This window comes from Schistocerca gregaria, chromosome 1 (assembly GCF_023897955.1).
Source record: "Schistocerca gregaria isolate iqSchGreg1 chromosome 1, iqSchGreg1.2, whole genome shotgun sequence".
In the NCBI taxonomy this organism is placed as follows: domain Eukaryota; kingdom Metazoa; phylum Arthropoda; class Insecta; order Orthoptera; family Acrididae; genus Schistocerca; species Schistocerca gregaria.
The window spans coordinates 242,062,519-242,084,532 of NC_064920.1; the positions used below are offsets into that span (position 1 = coordinate 242,062,519).

Below are 22,014 nucleotides of genomic sequence, written 5' to 3' on the forward strand. Positions count from 1 at the left end.
GGGGGACGACAGTGGACAGTGCAGGGGGGACGGGGGAGGGGGGAACACAGTGAACAGTATGAGGGAAGCAGTGTTGTGAAATGGCCCAAAGTCCATACTGACCTAGTGCAGAATTGAATATCCATCAGCTGACTGGGCACTGCTCGAGTGGATACTACAGCTGCTGGACTTGATGGCTCGCGATTCTTTTGTGTGGGGTTTTGTCGAGGGTAACATTTATGTTCCAACCTCAGAATCTTGAAGAATTGCAACACCACATCAACTGTCCGAACTCTCACTTGCGACATGCTGGGATGGGTATGAAAGAACTGGACAAATGGTTAAATGTACGCAGTCTTATGAAGGCTGGAAAAAAAGGGGGAAAAAGTGAGAGTTTGTCTTTCAAAGCTTTATCATTTATTATGTTGGATATTTGTGTGTACTATTTTTTTTTTTAATGTTTCATGGAGCATGAGGCTAAAGTGCACTTGCTGTGTCAGTGTATTTTGTGTAGAGTGCTGGTGTTGGCATTTCTTTGACATTAGTCATAACCAATTTGGTGTGGGAGTCGCAGAATCTAATGACTTCTGACAGAAACTACAAATTGATTACATTTATTTTCTGTATGTAGAGCTCCAGAATAACTTTTACTGATTTACCTATTGTGACGTTCAAGGTTGGTTACTGATTTTCATAATTATTTTGTGAATGGAAAAAGTTATGCTGACAGACTGAGCTGTAGCAAACCCTGATGTAATGTCACAAAATTGTTGACACTGGTGTTCAAAGTCCTGGCACAATCACAGGTAATGTCTAATTTGACTATGTTATGATTACTCGACTAGATGTCATTAATGGACTAGTATGTCACGTAGTTAATGTTTTCATCCACTAGGATTTGGTGCTTGTTGATTTTTGTGTGTGTGTGTGTGTGTGTGTGTGTGTGTGTGTGTGTGTGTGTGTGTAAGGTGAGCAAAGGCTTCAGCTGACTGCAGTTCATCTGTCGCATAACAAACACAGGCATCTGTTGCACTGTGCAGTGCAAAGATGTTGATTGTATGAGTTCCATGACACCTCATAGTTACTGTTTATTTTCCTCCAGTAATTAATGGTTAATAGTTTTATCTGGGTTGAAAAACTTGTAATAAATGTGGTATGCCTATTTAATGAGCTCCATTGAGCAAGAGGTAATATACGCTGATCAGTCAATACATTATGACCACTGCTCACTGCAATGTTGGATGCTGCCTGGTGCCGTTGTGACACGTGATGTTGTAGTAAAAGTATGTAAGTGGAGTAGACTTGGATGGGGGTCACCCCAGCAAAGATATGGGCTGCAAATGGAGAAATCCACTCAGATGAGTGACTGTGGCAAAGTGCAGATTATTAGTACACAGAGCCTCTGAACGAATATCCTAGCATCTATGGGAAGAGATAGAAGAATAGTGAAACTGCCATGAGGTGCTAAATGATTGGACATTCACTACTCTTTACAGAATGTGGGGTTAAGAAGCTTATGTGCTCTGTAAAGTAGGATAGATGGTAATATGCAGCATCTCTGCTGAAGGAGAACAGTGTTGGTGCACGAACAAGTGTTTCGGAGCACACCGTTCTTTGTACATCATTGAACAATGAGCTTTGCCACTGACCATTACTACATGTTCATTTGTTGACCCAACTACATCATCAACTATGACTGCAGTGGGCATGGGACCATCAGCATTCGACTGCTGATCAACAGAAACTTGTTTGCTTTTCGGTTAAATCACATTTTCGACAATCTAGGTCGATGGTCATTTCCACAAACTCCATCATCAAGGTGAACCGTGGCTCGAAATGTGCAGCATACCACACCCGCAGGTTGGTGGGAGCATTATTATGCTATGGGAGACATTCTCCTGCACTGGCATGGGACCTGTGGTAGCACTCAAAGAGACTCTGACAGCTGCAAGTGACCTGCACCCCTTCATGCTTGATGTCTTCCCTGATGGCAGTGTCATCTGTCAACAGTATAATTATCAATGTCTTGGAGCCAGAACCTTGCTGCAGTGGTTTGAGGGTATTATAGTGAACTCACTTTGATATCTCAACAACTGAATTCACCTGATGTAAATCCTATGGAACCTATCTGGTCCGCTATCGGGCGACATCACCACATATGCAAATCTGTGGCCCATTATTTACATGAACTACATGACCGGTGCATAGACATCTAATGCCACATATTCCACAAACCTACCTACAAGCTGTCAGATCCCTGATACACAGAATCAAATATATATTTCATTCCAAAGATGGATGAACAAGCTATTAAGCGGGTGGTCATAATGCTTTTGCTCATGAGTGTAGTATATATCAGAAAAAAACTGGAATGCATTTTGTGTCACAGCAATGGAAAAAAAACCATAATTAATTATTTCCATGTTTCCTGCTATTTGAAAGAAAATCTCAAGAAAGAGAACCATTATACCTGGCAACTGTAATGTACCCCCCAAAATAATAATGCAATGTTAAAAGAAAATTGTGAGTGATTTTTGAAATTGAATGGTGCGACGTATAAAACTGACTACAGCAAGGGCGATGATAACATCGAGATGTAGACGTTTGAATTAATGATAAAATTGAAACTCATACTGTGACGTAAATCATCAGAAACCTGACAGTTCTGGCCTGACAAGGTATGCATGCTCGACTTGTGAAAATATAAGTATACATACCATAGCGCGCCAAGGCCATGTGGTGAGATCATCGCATCACCAAGCCAACTGCTTCCAATGTATTTAGGTGGCTGAAACATAAACACATTCTTGGGAAATCATTAGTAAAAAGCATTAATGCATTGCTAGTAAATAAAAGCAGTAGTTAAGCTTTTAACTGACTTATTATTCAATATAAATTACTGAAGAAAAAAAAGATATGACCTTAGAGCTAGGCGATTGGAACAAGAATTGAATTGATTACCGCATACATCAATTTTTTTTTAAAATCAAATGCTTCATGAAATTTACAAAGGTAATATTACTTGTGCTAGTGAGGTTCTATCGGGAGAATCATTACATCTTTGACTATAAATTATATTATATTATAATGATGTCTTGTTGTTGTTGTTGTTGTGGTCTTCAGTCCAGAGACTGGTTTGATGCAGCTCTCCATGCTACTCTATCCTGTGCAAGCTTCTTCATCTCCCAGTATCTACTGCAGCCTACATCCTTCTAAATCTGTTTAGTGTATTCATCTCTTGGTCTCCCTCTACAATTTTTACCCTCCACGCCTCCACACTTCCCTCCAATACTAAATTGATAATCGCTTGATGTCTCAGAATATGCCCTACCCTCCGATCCCTTCTTCTAGTCAAGTTGTGCCACAAATTTCTCTTATCTCCAATTCTATTCAATACCTCCTCATTAGTTATGTGATCTACCCATCCAATGATGTCTTACACAATGAAAAAAGGACAAAAGGAAAAAGGAAATAAACCAAAAACAGTTGAGGAATTCAGAAAAATAATGTTTTGTAACTAATAGCATCCACTCTTAACAAACAAAAGAAGAATGATTGTAGCCACCGTATTTAGGTGAAGATGGATATTTACTGCAGCATTTGGTACTGAGAAGTACCTTGCACCACCCCCATTGTATTTGTCAAAATTTCACGGTTAACAAATGCCACAGCTGTCGCCAAGTGACATCAGCGCTGATGCTACAGATGTGGGGTCCTGTCACTACATTATGTCGTCACATGAGTGAACACAGTTTTTCAGCTAAGAGTAGTGGACTGAAGCAGTCAACGTCACTACTACAGCAGCGGACGACACTAACGATGATGAGCGGATGCAACCTGATTGTAATTTTGAAGAAAGTGGAACTAAACCATTGTTTAGTGAGTTTGTGATAATGTATCAGTGAAAGAATAACAGTAGGAAACAAAATTATCTATTTCTTTCTTAAAATTTAATAGCTTAAGCAACAATAAACACAGGCAGTAATGAAATAGATGAAATCAAAATATTGATAGTAGATTTAAACAAGGACTTACACCTGCAGTGTGTAGATTTAAACAAAGAATTACTCCTGCAGATATCACATCAAAATAGAGTATAATCACAGAATGGACAGTTAAAAAAATGGAGAACTTGACAGTTGTGTTTGAAGCTTCTAATAAACATGATATAGACTGTTGTTGAATTAAATGGTTTTATGACAGAACTTTACAAATAACTGGAGAACACAGTTAAAATCTGTATTAATACACTGAAGTGCCAGAGAAACTGGTTTAACCATGCGTACTAAAATACACAGATGCATAAACAGGTAGAATACGATGCTGCGGTCTGCAATATAAGACGAGTGTCTGGCACAGTTGTTATATCAGTTACTGCTGCTCCAATGGCAAGTTATCAAGATTTAAATGAGTTTGAATGTGTTGTTATAGTTGGTGCACAAGCAATGGGACACATTATCTCCAAGATAGCAATGAAGCAGGAATTTTCCCCTAGGACCATTTGATGTGTGTACATTGAATATTAGGAATCTGGTAAAACATCAAATCTTGTACATCACAGCGGGTCTGAGGTTTAGAATAGGTCCGAGGTATTCCTGCCTGTAATAAGAGGCAACTAAAAGGAGTCTCACACATTTCAGCCTTTATGTGATGATCCCCTATAAGGTATGACGCCCATTTTTCAAAATTTTCCCGAAGAACGAGCCTTTGGGGAAGGGCACATTACATGGTGCATAGTGTCCATCATGCGCTGAGACCTCTACCAGCCTTTGTCGACATGGATCTGCTCTTGCTGCTCAATCTCCAGCTGTTGGGTGAGGTCACCCTCCTGGGTGCGTTTTTCTCCATCCTCTGTGCAGTATCGCCTTCTGCACTGTTGATGATAATGGAGTTCTTAGCTTGTTTGCACCTGATATCCAGCACAGTAGCCAGTCCATTGTGGTGGGTCTGCCATGTACCCTGTTGGTTGTAGCCCACTGACCACACAGGGATCACTCTGCTGATGCCTGCACCATTAACTCCTCACGTATGCCAGGGTGTAGTTGCCTGTCACCCTGGGGCATCGGGACTCCCGACAATGGCCGTCGTGCCCGGGTGGCCTTTACTGCAGCTGGGTGGCAAACATGGGGGGGGGGGGGGGGGGGGCTGGTGGGAGTGGATGGCATCAGGGCAGATGACGCGCCATGAAGCGTAGTATGTCATCTCTTGCTGCAGTCTCTTAAGTGATCATGGTCTAACTTCAATGCCAAGAAATACAACCCCAAATCGCCCCCCCCCCCCCCCTACCCCCTCCATTGGACACACCATCGGAGGAACGTCAGGCTAAGGATGGTAGCGAAGCTTATTCACTCCGGTACCTCGTTTGTACGAGAGTTGTTGGGAATCTGTCTTGTCAGTGAAACCTCAGTTTTTTGTGGAGCATTTAGAAGACATGTTTGGGGAGGTGGAGGCCATGTCCAAAATGCAGTCAGGTTCATTCTTGATCAAAACAGTATCCTCTGCCAGTCATAGGCACTACTCAACTGCGACCAGCTGGGCAATGATTCTGTAACCACCACACTCCATAAGAGCTTAAATATGGTTCAGGGTATGAGGTTTCACAGGGACCTTCTTTAGCAGGCTCACAATGAGCTGAGCACCAATTTAGAGCGGCGAGGTGTCCACTTTGTCCGGCGTGTCCATCGGGGTCCGAGGGATCATTAGGTTGCCACCAGTGCCTTTATCTTGACCTTTGAGGGTGAGAGGGTGACATATTACCCGAGAAGGTCAAGGTGATGGTCTACCGCTGTGACATAAAGCCATATATCCCTCCCTCGGTGCAGTGCTTTAAGTCCTAGAAGTTCGGCCATATGTCTTCCCACTGTACTTCCAGAGTCACCTGTCGGGATTGTGGATGTCCTTCACATACCAATACCTCCTGTGCCCCACCTCCCATCTGTGCAAACTGCAGAGAGCACCATTTGCCTTGCTTGCCAGACTGTAGGATTCTCCAAAAAGAAAGAAAAGTAAAGGAATACAAGACCCTGGACCTACTGAACCATACTGAGGCTAAGAGGAAATATGAGAGGCTACATCCTGTGTATATGTCATCAACATATGTAGCCGCTATGACAATGGTTCTACCATCTTCCGTTTCACTGCGTACAGTTGGCTCTCAGAGCCGTCATACCTTGATGGTGACGGGCACTTTCCCCCTGTTGCTCCTGCCCAACTTACTTCAGGAGCAACCCCCCCCCCCCCCAACCCACCTGCCCTCCCCCCTTCTCAGCCAGAGAAGGGTAAGTCTTCTTCAACGCCTCCTGCCAGGAAGGGATCCCTTGGGTCACTCTCTTCCGAGGTCCCTACCAGTGGCAAAGCTGACACTTGCCAGTGGCTGAAGCAACCACAGGTAGCTGGTCGTAGGGCTTCACGGTCCTCCTCAGTTCCTGAGACGGAATCCATGAAGCCCTCCCAGCTGTGAGAGAAACCTATAAAGAAAGAGACCCCTAAGAACCAAGGCACTGTGGTGGCACCCACATCACCATTAAGTACAAGCTCTTTGTCTGAGGATGAGGTGGGGATTCTGGTGTCCACTGAGGACCTAGACCTCACTGGGCCCTCAGACGCAATGGATGTCAATCGCACAGACACTCATCTGGTGGGAGCAGGTGACTCTTAGGTGTAGACTCCCTTATTGAGTGTTTCATGCCTTCCTAGTCTCACAATCACGTAATCTTCCAGTGGAATTGCAGTGGTTTTTTCCACCACCTGGCTGAGCTATGGCAATTGTTAAGCTTTACACCTGCTTTCTGCATTGCTCTCCAGGAAACCTGGTTTCCGGCAATGTGGACCCCAGTCGTCTGCAGCTATAAGGGATATTACAGGAACGGTAGTGACTATAATAGTGTGTCAGGTGGAGTTTGCATCTTTGTCCTGATCTCACTATGTAGTGAACCTGTGCCCCTTCAAACCCCTCTTGTAGCTATGCCTGTCAGGATAAAAACGTCGCAGGAAATAACTGTCTGCAATGTGTATCTTCCTCCAGATGGTGCTGTACCCCTGAATGTATTGGCTGCACTGATTGATCAATTCCCTAAACCTTTCCTACTTTTGGGAGATTTTAAAGTGCATAACCCCTTGTGGGGTGGCACCATGCTTACTGGCCGAGTTAGGGAGATAGAAAATTTACTGTCAGAATTCGACCTCTGCCTCTTAAATACAGGTGCCCCCACACATTCAGTGTGGCACGTGGCACATATTTAACAATTGATCGCTCAGTTTCCATCCCTAGCCTTTTCCTATCTATCCACTGGAGAGCACATGATGACCTGTGCGGTAGTGACCACTTCCCCATATTCCTGCCACTCCCCCGGTGTCATGCCCTTGGATGCCTACCCAGATGGGCTTTAAACAAGGCAAACTGGGAAGCCTTCACCTTTGCTGTCACCGCTGAATCTCCCCCACATGGTGCCACCAATGTTGGCTTTGAGCAGGTCACTACAATGATCATTTCTACGGCGGAAAACACGATCCATCATTCGTTAGGGTGTGCCCGGTGAAAGACTGTCTCTTGGTGGTCTCTGGAACTCACGGAGGCAATTGAAGAGCATGGGCAAGCTCTACAGTGACATAAGTGGCACCCTTCCCTAGAGCACCTAATAGCCTTTAAGTGTCTCCGTGCCCCCCGTTCACCAGCTTATAAAACGACGGAAACAGGAGTGCTGGGAGAGGTAGGTGTCGACCATTGGGTGCCATACGTCACCTTCCCAAGTCTGGACGAAGATCAGACGTATTTTCGGGTACCAGACCCCATCAGGTGTCTCTGGCATTAACATCAATGACCTGTTATCTACTGATGCAAACGCAATTGCCGAGCACTTTGCTGAGCACTATGCTCGAACCTCTGTGTCGGAGAACTACCCCCCAGCCTTTCGCACCCTCAAATGGCAGATGGAAAGGAAAGTCCTCCGTTCACTATGCGCCACAGTTAACCCTATAACGCCCCATTTACAGAGTGGGAACTCATCAAGAGTCCTCTCACATTGCCCCAACATAGCTCCTGGGCCAGATTGGATTCACAGTCAGATGATTAAACATTTCTCGTCTGACTACAAGCTACACCTACTCGTTATCTTCAACCGGATCAGGTGCAATGGTGCCTTTCCATCGCAATGGTGGGAGAGTACCATCTATCCGGTGCTCAAACCTGGTCAAAACCCGCTTGACGTAGATAGCTACTGGCCCATCAGCCTCACAAACTTTCTTTGTAAGCTGCTGGAATGTCTGCGGTTGGGTTGAGTCCTGGAGTCATGTGGCCTACTGTCCCCATGTTAGGGCGGCTTCACCCAGGTTGCTCTACCACTGATAATCTTGTGTTCCTCGAGTCTGCCATCCGAACAGCCTTTTCCAGGCTTCAACAACTGGTTACCATCTTTTTTTACTTACGTAAAGCATGCAACATTACCTTGCAACGTCATATCCTTGTCACATTGTTTGAGTGGGATCTCCAGAGCCCGCTCCTGATTTTTATCCAAAACTTCCTGTCACTCCGTACTTTCAGTGTCCAAGTCGGTGCCTCCCATAGTTCCCCCTGTAATCAGGAGACTGGTGTTCTGCAGTGCTCCGTATTTACTGTCTCTCTATTTTTAGTGACTATTAACGGTCTAGCAGCAGCTGTGGGGCCATCGGTCTCACCTTCTCTGTATGCGGATGACTTCTGCATTTCGTACTGCTCCTCCAGTACTGGTGTTGCTGAGCGGCACCTACAGGGAGCCATTCACAAGGCGCAGTTGTGCTCTAGCCCACAGCTTCTAGTTTTCAGCTGCGAAGTTGTGTGTCAGGCATTTCTGTCAGCGACAAGCTATTCATCCAGAACCAAAACTTTACTTTAATGACGGTCCACTCACTTTAGTGGAGACATATTGATTCTTAGGACTGGTTTTCCACACCTGATTGACTTGGCTACCTCACCTTCGTCAGCTTAAGTAGAAGTGCTGGCAACACCTCAGTGCCCTCTATTGCCTGAGCAACACCAACTGGGGTGCAGATCGCTCTACACTGCTACAGATCTACAGAGCCCTTGTTCAATTCTGCCGTGACTATGGGAGCCTGGTTTTAGGGTTCGGCTGCACCCTCAGCGTTGCGTTTACTGGACCCAGTGCACCACTGGCATTCGCCTAGTGACGGAAGCTTTTAGAGTGAGTCAGGTGACCAGTGTTCTGGTGGAGGCCGGAGTTAAGTGTGCACAACTGTCCGCCAGTTACGTTGCACATGTTCGTAGTTCTCCTGCACATCTGCATTACCATCTCCTTTTACCAACCACGGTGGTTCATCTCCCACAATGGCGGCACAGGTCAGGGCTTACGATTGCAGTTTGTGTCCGATCCCTTCTGTCGGAACTAGAGTCCTTCCCATTACCACCTCTCCTCGAAGTCCATTTAAGGACACCTCCATGGTGTACGCCTAGGCCGCATATTCTTATGGACCTTTTGCATGTCCCTAAGGTCTCTGTTAACCCTGCCGTTCTCCGCTATCACTTCCTCTCGATTCTTGACATGTACAAGGGGCATGAAGTGGTTTACACCGATGGATCGATGTCTGATGGTCACATAGGCTTTGCGTATGTTCATGAACAGCACTCCTTGCCAGATGGCTGCAGTGTTCTCACATCTCTTGTGCTCTTGAGCACATCCACTCATGCCCTGGCGAGTCATTTCTCCTGTGTACTGACTCTTTGAGCAGCCTACAAGTTATCATCCAGTGCTACACTCGCCATCCTTTGGTAGTGTCCATTCAGGAGTCCATTAATGCCCTGGAACTGTCCCGTCGTTCAGTGGTGTTTGTGTGGACCCAAGCACACATTGGAATCCCAGGCAAAGAACTTGCCACCAGGCTGGCCTAACAGGCTACACAGAAACTGCTTCTGGAGATGGGCATCTCCGAAATTGATCTGCCTTATGTCTTATGCCATAGGGTTTTTCGGCCTTGGGAGATGGAATGGCATAACAGTGTGCACAACAAACTATGTGTCATTAAGAAGACTATGAATGTGTGGAAGTCTTCCATGCGGTCCTCTCACAGGGAATCCGTTGTCCTCTGCCTTGGCCATATGTGGCTAACGCATGGTTACCTCGTCCGTCACCAGGACCCACCTCGGTGTCGTTGTGGCTCACAAATGATGGTCGTCCACCTCTTGCCGGACTGCCACTTTCCGCTGCTCTGCGGCTGGACTTTTAACTTTCCCAGCACCCTACCTTTGGTGTTGGACGAGAATGCCTCAACAGCAGCTTTAGTTTTACATTTTATTTGTGAGGGTGGGTTTTATCATTCGATTAAGTTTTAGCACATGTCATTTGTCCCTCTGAGTCCTCCACCCTAGTGCTTTTAGGGTGGAGGTTTTAATGTGTTGCAGAGTGGCTGGCTTCTTTTATTCTCATGGTCAGCCAGCAATGGTAATCTACTGTTTTGTTTTGATCTCTTCTACATGTTTCTTACATCTCTCTCTGGTTTTCTTGTCCGGTTTTGTCCATTTTAGTGTTTTTTGCCCTTCTGCCATTCTTGTGGTTTTCTCCTTTCTTCCAGCTGTGTTTTGTTTGTCTCGATTATTTTACTCCCACCCTTGTGGAATTATTATGATCGGAATGAGGGACTGGTGACCTAGCAGTTTGGTCCCTCCCTCTTTTAAACCATCCAACCAAAGCTTTACGCCTCGCCTGGGCCAGTCAACACTGACATTAGACTGTTGAATACTGGAAACATGTTGCCTGGTCGAATGAGTCTTGTTTCAAATTGTGTCAAGCAGATGGACATGTAAGGGTATGTAGACAACCTAATGAATCTTGAAGACATAGTGCCCACCTGATGAGTCGTCCTGTTGGATCCTTAAGACCTGTCAACCAACAAAGTGAATGATGGTCTGTAACAACTGTGAATGGCCTTCCATAGAGATATTGTCGAAATTTACACATGGCCCAGATCACAGCTAGACATTCTCTTTCTGTAGTTGAGTAGTTTTGTCTCGGGTTTCGTAAGTGTCCTAGAAGCATAGGCCATAACGTTTCTATTCCTTCAGAAATTTGCACCAGAACAGCACTGATCTCATACCCACTGGCATCTGTGTGTAGTTCTGTAGGTGCTTTCTCATCATACGGACCAAGTACAGGGTCAGTCGTCAGAGCTTTTCGCAGCACATTGAAAGAAACTTGTTGAGCACCAGCCCAGATAAATTTAGCATCGGCTTTTAACAACTCATGAAGTGGCCTGGCTTTGATACAAAAGTCTTCGATAAAATGACGGTAATAAGAACATAATCCAAGGAAGCTTCTTACATCTGTAATACTTTTAAGAATAGGAAATTTTGCTATAGATCTCACATTTTCTGTGTCTGGCCATACACCTACGTTTGACACAAGGTGTCCAAGTATTTTGATTTCTTTTGCTCCAAAGAGAGACTTTCTTGGATTAAGTTTCAGTCCGCGTTGTTGGAGACACTTAAGAACAGCTGTCAGTCTTTTTATTTGTTTATCAAATGTCTCTGAGAACACTATAATGCCATCTAAATAACAAAGAAACATCATCCAGTTCAGGTGACTTGGAAGATTATCCATCATCTGTTCAAAAGTTGCCGGTGCATTACACAAGCCAAACGGCATTATCTTAAACTCATACAGGCCCTCAGGTGTGAGGAATGCAGTGTTCTCTTGATCAGCCTCATCTACTTCAATTTGTCAGTATCCCGAGTACATGTCCATGGTTGAGGAAACTTAGCCCCCTACAGACAATCTAATGTATCGTCAATTCGTGGAAGAGGGTAAATGTCCTTTGTAGTTATCTTATTAAGCTTCCTGTAATCAACACAAATGCAGCAACTGCCATCCTTCTTCCTGACAAGAACTACTTGTGTTGACCAGGGGCTCTGCAAAGGCTGAATGATGTCATTCTTCATCATTTTCTCTACTTCGTCGCGAATGTTCGACGTTCCTTCGCTGGCACGCGGTATGCTCTCTGGGTTATTGGTTGATGTTCTCCAGTGCTAGTCCATTGCTCCACTGTTGATTTGTCTAATTGGCTCTTCACCTGTGGGTCGAAGCATTCAGAGAACTCTTGAAGAATGGCAAGTAGCTTCTTCTCTTGTTCCTTAGTAAGATCTGGTGATAGTTGAGCTAGATCTTGTCTCGTAGTGGTAGCACTAATTTCGCCCACAGACTCAGCATGGGAGGTTTCTGTGACACTCAGATGTTCTGCAATTAATGGCTCAGCGTTTGCTACACACATGTGCCTTGGAAGGATCTGCATTTCTTGGCAACAGTTAACTATCCACAATTCACTGAATATGTTATTATATGAGATGACAGAGGCTGGGATGACCAAGTTATTCTTCAGTGGTATGCTTCTCTTACATTCCACTACAAGATCCATGGGTTGATGTATGGCATGAACATGACAGTTACCTTTCTAGTACTGACTGCAGGAATGATCACTTCATCCAGCACACATAGTCTCCACACACTCAGATGCACATCTTCCTGTCCACAGTATCTCATCTCATCTAGCATAATCTTCGAGCGACCACAATCAATAATTTGCCTGAGAAGCTTTCAAAAAGTCCCATCTGAGAATGACGTTATAACTATACTCTTGTAAGACGATGAATTCTAAGGGCTGTGTATGGCCACTTATACCCACATAATTGACACATCTTCCTCTAAGTTTTCCATAATTCCCATTAGCCACCTTCAGCAGAGATGTTTCATTGTCGATGAATACGGTTTTCTGCAACTGGCGACTGTACTTCTCTGAAATGACTAAATATGATGCACCAGGGTCCACAAGAGCTTGGGCTGGTCGGCCATCCATGAAGATATTGACGTAGTTTCCTATCATTTTTGTAGTGATCGACTGCGGTGGATTTTTCTCTTTGGTGGCCTCACCTCCGAGGAAGGTCCCAGGTCCCAGGTTCCAGGTTGTGGCAGCTACGTGATCGGCTGGAACTTCTAAACGGCGATGGAGACCTTGATTGGCGTGTTGGGGAGTGTCCTCTCCAGCAGCGATGATGACCTACATCATCCTAACCCACATTTTCTTGCTCATCTTCGTCGTCCCGAAGTTGGCATTGGCTAAGATCGTTCTGCTGTCTTCTGGCACGGGCATCATCAAATATCTGCCGCCTTTCTCGACAATAGACAGTGCACCACATGTCCCAGTCATCCGCAGTAGAAACATACTGGTTGGTTATCCTGGGTCCTCCAGAAGTCAGTCTTCCTTGGTGCCCAGACAGGTTCCTCATGCAGCATTGTAGGAACGTAACTTTGTCTGGGTCTCAACTTTCTCACCATTTTAAAGGGAAATGAAGGACAAGAGATTGGGTTCAGTGTCTGTTCCACTCCCTCGCCAATGACATCTTGAAGTGTCTTGGTTTTTTGCTTGCCGTGCAATCCAAGTGCCTTCTGAACTTCCTCTCTCACTATCGAACGAAGAACACTTGTGAAATCAGTTTCTTCCTCCATTATAGACATCGATACGACGTTTGGAAGCTGTTCAAACTTCTTGTGTGTAATTCTTTCTTGATGCGTTGTCTCGATATACTGGCACCATTTTATGAAGTCGTCTATTGTCGAAACCTCCTTCAGGAGCAGGGCTTGATACATGTCATCAGCAACACCCTTCATGAGATGTGCAACCTTATCTTCCTCCTTCATTCTAGGATCCAATATTTTACACAGCTCCAAGATTTCTCCTGGACGCTGTGCTCTGCACTTTAATTTATCTTCAGCCTTACACTCCTGTTGTAATACTTCCCAGCTTGTGAACTTCTCCTCGTTGTTCTCATACCATTGCTTGGCAGTGCCCTCCAAGTAGGAAAATATGTTAGCCAAGTACACGGTGTCGTCCCATTTGTTAAATTCGGCTGTACGCTCATATACCTTCAGCCACTTGTTTGGATCTTGGCCATCGTACCGGATAACCCAGAAGCATGTCTTGTGTGGTGGCACACAGTTGCTGTCATTGTAACGTCCTCTGCTTCTTCTGTCTATGTTAGATTGCAATCTGTTGAATATGGCTGGAACTCGGGTTTCTCGCCACGTAAACGGTGGCTCTGTCATGACCTGATGGGAGCCACTGTGTCGTCGATAATGTGCGCTATCACAAGTTCCAATACCCAGTGCCTCCACCAGAATAATGTCACATAGAAGAAGGTGTAATTAGATGAATGACAAACACTAACTTCACTTAATGAAGGTTTATCCAGCACTTGCACATGCAAGAGTGCGGAGCGAACTGCCTCCAGCCAGAACATATACGGTATATAAACAGTGACAGAACAATCCAGTACAATAATTCTTGACATTTGTAGATACTTCTAGAATGTACTCGAATAGAATATAGAAATTATAATTTTACAGTTCTGGTGAGTTTTGAACTCACGACCCTCCATGCAATATTGGGTTACTTTACAGGAATATATTTAGCAATGGTTTGCAATTAAATATGTTTATGCATAGATTAATCTGGATAAGGTCTATTCTAATAAAACTTATGAATGGCCTTCAGTTTTAAGCTTCTTAGGACAGGATATGTATTGCACTAAAAGTGTTCAGTGAAGAGTATCTTCTTGTTCAAATAAGGTGTGTCACTGTGTTCTCCCGTGCTTTTTATGAGGGAGGGGAGTGAGGACAAACTTTGCACTCATAGATGGTGTATGCTTTTTCTAAATTTTCCTTTAGCATAAGTGTTATTTATTGTGTATGGAAATATGCAGAACAGTTCAAGACCCATTAAATGTAAAATGCAATTTTACTTAGATATTTTGTGAAGAGAGATAAATTCCCATCTTCCTGAGAGTGTAACCAGCATATTTTCCAAAATAATTAATACAGACCATGTTTACTATACCTAAAGCATAGAGCATTAGGATTTCCTGTTAGTGTCTCAATGCAGAATGTTCAGACCTTCAACTAACACTGCAATGGAGCACAAAAAACTTTATTTTTTTGAAAATTGGATGGCTGCTACATTTTATCTGTATGAAATGTTCAGCAACATAAAAACTAATAGAAATAGATAATTTAGCCAGTTCCTTTAGAGGACACAGGAAACCTGGTTGGAAGGTTATTGAGTTAATGGGAGGATGTATTTCCTGTTCAGGCTAATATCTAGATATACACAATCCAGTCATATTAATGTTACCATCTGTCAAATTCCCAAATGACCACCCCTTTCAGGGTGGACCGCTGTGAGACATGCAGGAGTAGTTTCAGTGAGGTTCTGGAAGGAATCAACAGGGATATGGAGCCATGCCGATTCCAGTACTGTGCTCAGTTGCACTAGCTTTCTCAGTTGAGAATCTGTGGCATGAAGAGGCTGATAAAGTTGGTCCCACAGATGCTCGATTGGGTTTAAATCTGTTGAGTTTGGTGGCCAGGAGAATAAAGTAAACTCATCCGAGTGTTATTCGAACCATACGTGACCACTGCAAACTGTGTGGCACATTGTATTGTCCTGCTGCTAGATGCCATCATGCCGAGGAAAAACAAACTGTCTGTATGGGTGGACATGGTCCCCAATGACAGACGCAGTCTTGTGTTGATCCATTGTGTCTTCCAGAATAACAAGGTCACCCAGGAAATGCCCTCTGCCCTGGGTTCTTTTGACAGTTGTTGCAGGGTGTTTGCTTTCAGACATTTCACACTGTGTATGCCAATGGCCATCGGCCTGATGGCGTATAAAACACAATTCATCTGAAAAAGCCACCTGCCACCACTCAGGGGACATCCGGTTGTGGTAATGGTGTGCAAATTCCAGCCTTTGCCACCAATGAACAGCACACGGCATGAGAGCATCAATCAGGTGCCTGCTGCAGAGGCCCAATGTTTGTTGAACAGTTGTTGAGGAGACACTATTTGCAGCCCTTGGGTTCATCTGGGTGGTCTGTTGTTCAACAGTTGCATGTCTATTCATCCTTACACATCTCCATAGCTGTCATTCACCTCTGTTATCTGTGGCCTGTGGTGCACCACAGATGCTTCAGAACCCGTTTTGGAGAGTGACATTTTGCCATGTACAATATATTTAAGTCACAGCAGCACACAAACAGTTTACAAACTTAGCCATTTCAGAAATGCTTCCACCCTTGGCCTGTAAGCCAGTGATCATGCCCTTTGGGATGTCAGATGAAATGCTCCTCATCTGCATTATGGTAATGACTGCACTGTGTTCCGTGTTCCCCCGGCACGCTTTATACACCCTTCAGTGCAGGTGCTGCCACCTGTCATCTGTGTGTGGTTATTGCACATAGGCAGTGGTTACATTAATGCAACTGGACTGTGTAGTAAACAATTTCTGTAGGAATATGGCACAGCATTGGTAATATTAGTTGAAAATTCTACTCAGTATGACATTTTCTAATTGATGAGGAATCAACTAGAGATTTGTCTGTTACAGTTGCTAACTGATACCGTTGTTAAAGAAATGTTCTTGCTGCACTTGGTGTATCTAATATGGCTTCTAAGGAATGCAAACCCCAGTATATGTGAAGGTAAATGATCAGCCCTGTTTGCCATCAGCCTACTCTGTAGGCATTAAGATGTATATAATGCTGTCATAATGAAAGGCAGTACAACTGCTTCTTCTAAGTATGTGAAATGTTAGTTCATGCCATTCAGACTTATCATGGTCCGTATTTAAAAGTCATCCATATGTGTGAAGCCTAAGGTGTTGAAATAGTGAATGCACACCTATGTGAGATATAGAGCGCTAAGAACAAAAAATGGATCTGAAACTGTTGCTGCATGGCATTATAATCTCCAATTTAATTTTATTGTTATACTGGGTGGAGAACTTAGTTGGTCGTGCACAGTGTTGCTTATAAACTATCAGAATCATAAAATGAGGTGAACTCTTTTTTTTTTTTTGTATGCGAAAACAGCTGTATAAATACAAGTCTTTGAATTTACTCTTCATATATACATTGATGAATACTAATCAAATTTGATACTGAATTTATGAAATGTAGAAAAGGGGAAAAAAGAATGTACATATGTAGAATTTTGAAGTACATGTTAATATGACACACAAGACTGCCAAGAGCTGTTCATTCATGTATCAGAAATGGTTGCATAAATATGTTTTCAAATTTAAAACAGACCTCATTATCTGTAATTGTGTTGCTAGCAAGGGGGTATGTAACGTCACAAAGTTGTTGACACTAGAGTTTGTCCTCCTGCCGCTGGCACCATTACAGGTAATGTCTAATTTCATTATGTTGTTTAAAATAAATGGACTACATTTTACACCTTTTCTCAAGTGGAACCTGCTATTTGAAAGAAAATCTGAAGGAGGCGGACCATTATATGTATGTCAGGGTTAGGATGGAATGTAATAGTTTGGATGTGAGTTGTGAAATCCAAAGAATTTCAATGGAAGAAAATTAGATGTGCTGACAGACTAACCTGTAATGCAGATGGAGGCCTAGATTAGGTTGGAATGTGGCAGTTTGCTTGTGAATTGACAAAGTCAACAATCCTCAGCATGAACATAAGATTGCCATTTAGGTCAGTGTGTACTATAGCCCAAGGTGCCTGTTCATCATTGCAATAACCTACTTTTATGTCTTATTTTCGATTTTGCCAAAAATTGCGACAGTGTGGTTAAATTCTAACCTAGTAGACCAAAATACCAACAAATTTTATGTTCGGACCATAGAAGATTGTGGACAAACATTTTTATTCGCTACCTCCAGTAGACTCAGGATTTGTCGTATTTTGTCATTCATTGTCAAAGTTGTTATCAACAATGTTGTGCAATGTAACAGCCGCCAACACCACAATATGCTTTTACTGTTTCATGGACTTTATAATTGTCGTGTATGAGATTGTACCGAGTGTGCAGTAACAAACACTGGACTTATTAGGAAAATGGCAGTTCAGATCCTTGTTCAGCTGCCCGGATTTTCATTTTAGTGAGTTTCCTAAATAATTTAAGTTAATGCTGGAATGCTTCTTTGAAAAGTGGGTGAACAATTTCCTTACCAGTCTTTCTTAACTTGAACTGATGCTCTGCCTGCAATGACCCCTTCATGTTAAATCCTAATGTTCTGTCTTCCCATCTTTATTTTAGTATTAGTAACAAATGTATTTTTTTCTGACTGCCTAATATCTTTATTTATTTCGTTATTAGTTTCCTTTCCATACATTACATGTGGCTGCCTTACATTACTATTTTATCTAACAGTGTTCCCTTCTTACACACTACTTGTTGTGATTGAGCTAGATGACACAGTAGACTTTGTGTCTGGAGGAGACTGGTTCAAATTTCACTTAATCTAAGTTGATATGAGATTTCCTTATTTTTCGAAAATCACTACAAAGAGTTATTCTTTTTAAAAGTAATTTCTTTCTGTAGTGTTCGTGGAAATCATCACCATCATCATCATTGTTGTCATCATCATCAAATTCTATAGCTAGCAAAAAACATTGTTGCTATTCTGGTATCTGCTGCATTGTTTTTAAGCTAAGTGTATTATTTTTATTATCTTTATGCAAGGTGTTTTCTGCGGACACTCATTGTTAGCTTAAAACCCACACTTTATATTCCTGTTGTTTGCTCTCTGAATATATCACCATATATGAAGGTGACTTGATTTCTAGTCAGTGGTATAATATGTTTCACTTAGTCACTTTTTTTCTTGTAGTGTGTAATTTGAAATGCAAAAATATCTGCTTCTGCTTGTATAAGTTGTTAAAATATAATGAGTTCCCAAGCTTATATTTATTAATTTGGCTTTCTATTGACTGCTAAGAACTGTTAAGTTGCTGACTGACTCCCCCCCCCCCCCCCCCCCAGAATTTCTTAATTGTGCACTAATATTCTTCTTTCTCTTTTTCTGACAAGGCATTTTTATTCTTTATACTTTCTTTCTTGGAACCTCCTACAGATATTAACTTTACTTAAAAAACTGCTCTATTCTAAATTTCCTTTGATCACACTCAACTTTTCCCATACCATTTGTATAATTTTCTAAGCCTGTTATTTAACTTTCATTTTAGCATCACATGCCACAATATACTGGTATGTATAGCTTTTGATATATTAATACAGCTGAAGTTAATTGTTGTGAGCAACTGAAATTTATTAATAGTTACAGCTATTTTGTGTTTTTTTTTTTAGACAGTAAATATATGTTTAAAAAATGATAAATCAGCATGAACTTCTCCTAGACATAATTTCAGTTTTCATCTAATGACCTTGTTGACACAACTTTAAAATCTATTCTTCCTTTCTTTTTTCCTAGAATGAAACTAGCACAATTTAACATTTTTTATAACCTAGATCTATTTTTTTCTTTTTCGTCTATTACCTTGGTTCATTTTGCTTTGCATTTTGTAGTTTCGTACACTAACTGTAAAATATTTACAGGTCCCGTTTTCTTTATTCTGGTCTTAAGAAAATGATATGCGACAGTGAGTGAACTATGAATTCTTATTGTTATTACTCTACATAGTATTGTTATTTATTATTATTTTCCAGGCTTCATATCAAAGATGAACAGAGCTATGATGAAGGATTCCATCATTGTCAAGAATGTGGTCAGAACTTCAATAGTCGTACTGACATGTTAACACATATGGAAACTCATGGTCGTTACCAACCACATCGGTGCATGCTTTGTGGAGAATGCTTTGCAGATTCTGCATCTGTAGCAACCCATGTAAAGCGTAGGCATGCTAGAACTATTCCTCCAAATGCCTGCACCCTTTGTGGAAAAACGTGCAGGGACAGACGATCACTGCAGAAACATTCGTGGGTTCACTCTGCAGAGAGAAGCTTTGCTTGTCAGAAGTGTTCAAAACGTTTCCACAGCCGATCTCGTCTGAAAAGGTAGGTCAGAGGGCACTAGAATTTGTTACTTTCTAATTGGTATTAGGTCATATATAATTTGGATCTTAACATGTGTGGACCAGTTTCATCTTTTACTTACATGAAGGGAACGATGAATGTGATGTACACCCACAACACAATAACAATTAGTTGTTTCAGAAACCTTTTTCAGAACTAACATACTAGTACTTTTGTGAAATCAGAAGAAATAAGACTGCAGTGTTAGCAGAGTAATCGTAGCTTATACTAATATAGTTGTAGTACATATTTTAATTAGCAGCCATTAAAGACCATGTTACATTACAATTACACATTTCTGGTAGCCTTCTTTGCTAGCCAAAATATTTGCATTCTTTCTGTGGGACCCTGTCTTCTTTTCTGTCTCCATCCCATTTAGTTTCTGTTCATTGAGGAAGTCGTTAAAGCTGCCGATCACTAACCTATAGTTTTTCTGGTCTTGGATGTCTCCTGTGTTTAATCTAGCCCATTCAGGATCCTTTCCCACCTTCTGAGCTATTTGTCGGAAGCTTCTGTTCTGCTGTTAAGTATCTTAAAAATCAGCCTGTACCCATCCATCTTAAATGGCTCTCTTCAAGTCATGAGCATGTGTTGATGCAAATATATGTGTGAGAAATAATCATTGCTTTAAGAAATGATAAGTAACTCTTTCTGTTTTTGATACCTCTTGCCCGACATGTTGCCGAAACACAGATAGCTGTTTCACACACTCAAAATCCATGATACAAAAATCATCATATTTTATCTTGTTGACTCTAACATATAATAGAAGTCATACTTTCTAATAAGCAACTAAGCTTTTCTGTATACTGCTTGAGTGAATGAATTTTTGTAGTTGTTGACAAGTTCAGAAACACAGGCAATGTGGATGAGGTCATTGAGCGTTTATACTTATACAGGATGTTAAAAAAATCTTTTATTAAATGATTTATATAACATGGCTGGATTATGGCCACCAGGGACTTTCATGTATCCCACCATTCGTTTCAATGCCCAACAGTCTCCTGACTGGTTTGATGGTGCCTGCCATTAACACCTTTCTTTTGCCAACCACATCATCTCAGGGTAACACTTGCACCTTACATCCTCCATAATTTTAATGATAAATAATGTAGGAAAACAGTACAATCTATATTTTTAATCACAAGTAAAACAGTGGATATAAACTAGAGATTAACTGTTCTGTCCTATGATAGCCATGTGTCAGGTGACACTAAAAGGTTACCAATCATTCTTACACATCCTTCATATCTGCTTCTCAGAGAATGATGAACTTATGTGGATACATCTGGCTGCCCTTGGATTTGGTCATCTGTGTGGGAAACGAGTCCCTATAAGATGTGCGAGTTGTCAATGGGAGTATAATATTCCAATGCTTTTGAATGTGTACAAAACCATAAATCCAAGGGATTTAAGGTCATGTGAGCAGGGTAGCTATGCTGCCAGACGTATGTGACCAGCCCATTGCTCATTAAACATTTTTGTCTGATACTGCTGTATGTGACATAGAAAATAGAGTGCTGCCTCATGCATTAACAGAATTTGTTGTCTTCCTGCAAGGGAAGTGTGGAATAATAGGACTACATTTCACAGTTCATGTTATTTTCCATGACACTGCTGATCTTGTGCTAAAACCAGTAAAATCTCAAAACAATATATATAGAATGTCAGGTGTTAGTAGTAAATTTTACATTTGACAGCAGCATCATAGTCAGAGGATTAAGTGCAAAAACAAAATAGCCCATGACAGTAAGTACTGTTCCTTCTTGACACATGTAAAGTGGCCCATAACTCAAGAAAAGTTTGTCTCTCTACGCGCTTGTGTGTGTGTGTGTGTGTGTGTGTGTGTGTGTGTGTGTGTGTGTGTGTGTTAGAATTTTTTTTCTAATTTTGACTGGTACTATATGCTGTAAGAATGTGCGACAAATCTTCCATATTTTATTGCCACACTGAAGAACTCCAGTCTACATTTTATTAAGGTAGCAAAATTGTAACAGTGTTACAAATTTCACAAACATGGATCTTGCAAAACTCAACTTGCTCTTTTCCTCCATTTCAAAGCATCTATACTGTCATAATTGGCATAGAAAGTGGAGTGTTGGCTCTTGTGCATTAACAGAATCAGTTACCTTTCTGCAAGGGCTATGTGGAATAATAGGACTA

The 22,014-nt window shown here is 42.1% G+C and overlaps 1 protein-coding gene across 2 annotated transcripts in view; it reads left to right on the top strand.

Annotated features, from left to right (window-relative positions):
• The window catches only part of LOC126338961 (zinc finger protein 16), a 112,592-nt gene that overhangs the window by 44,902 nt on the left and 45,676 nt on the right, over nt 1-22,014 (top strand). For both annotated transcript variants that reach the window (XM_050001593.1, XM_050001592.1), the window contains exon 5: nt 19,483-19,833. In XM_050001593.1, the coding sequence (XP_049857550.1) occupies nt 19,483-19,833 (351 nt within the window). The remainder of the gene's footprint in view (nt 1-19,482; nt 19,834-22,014) is intronic.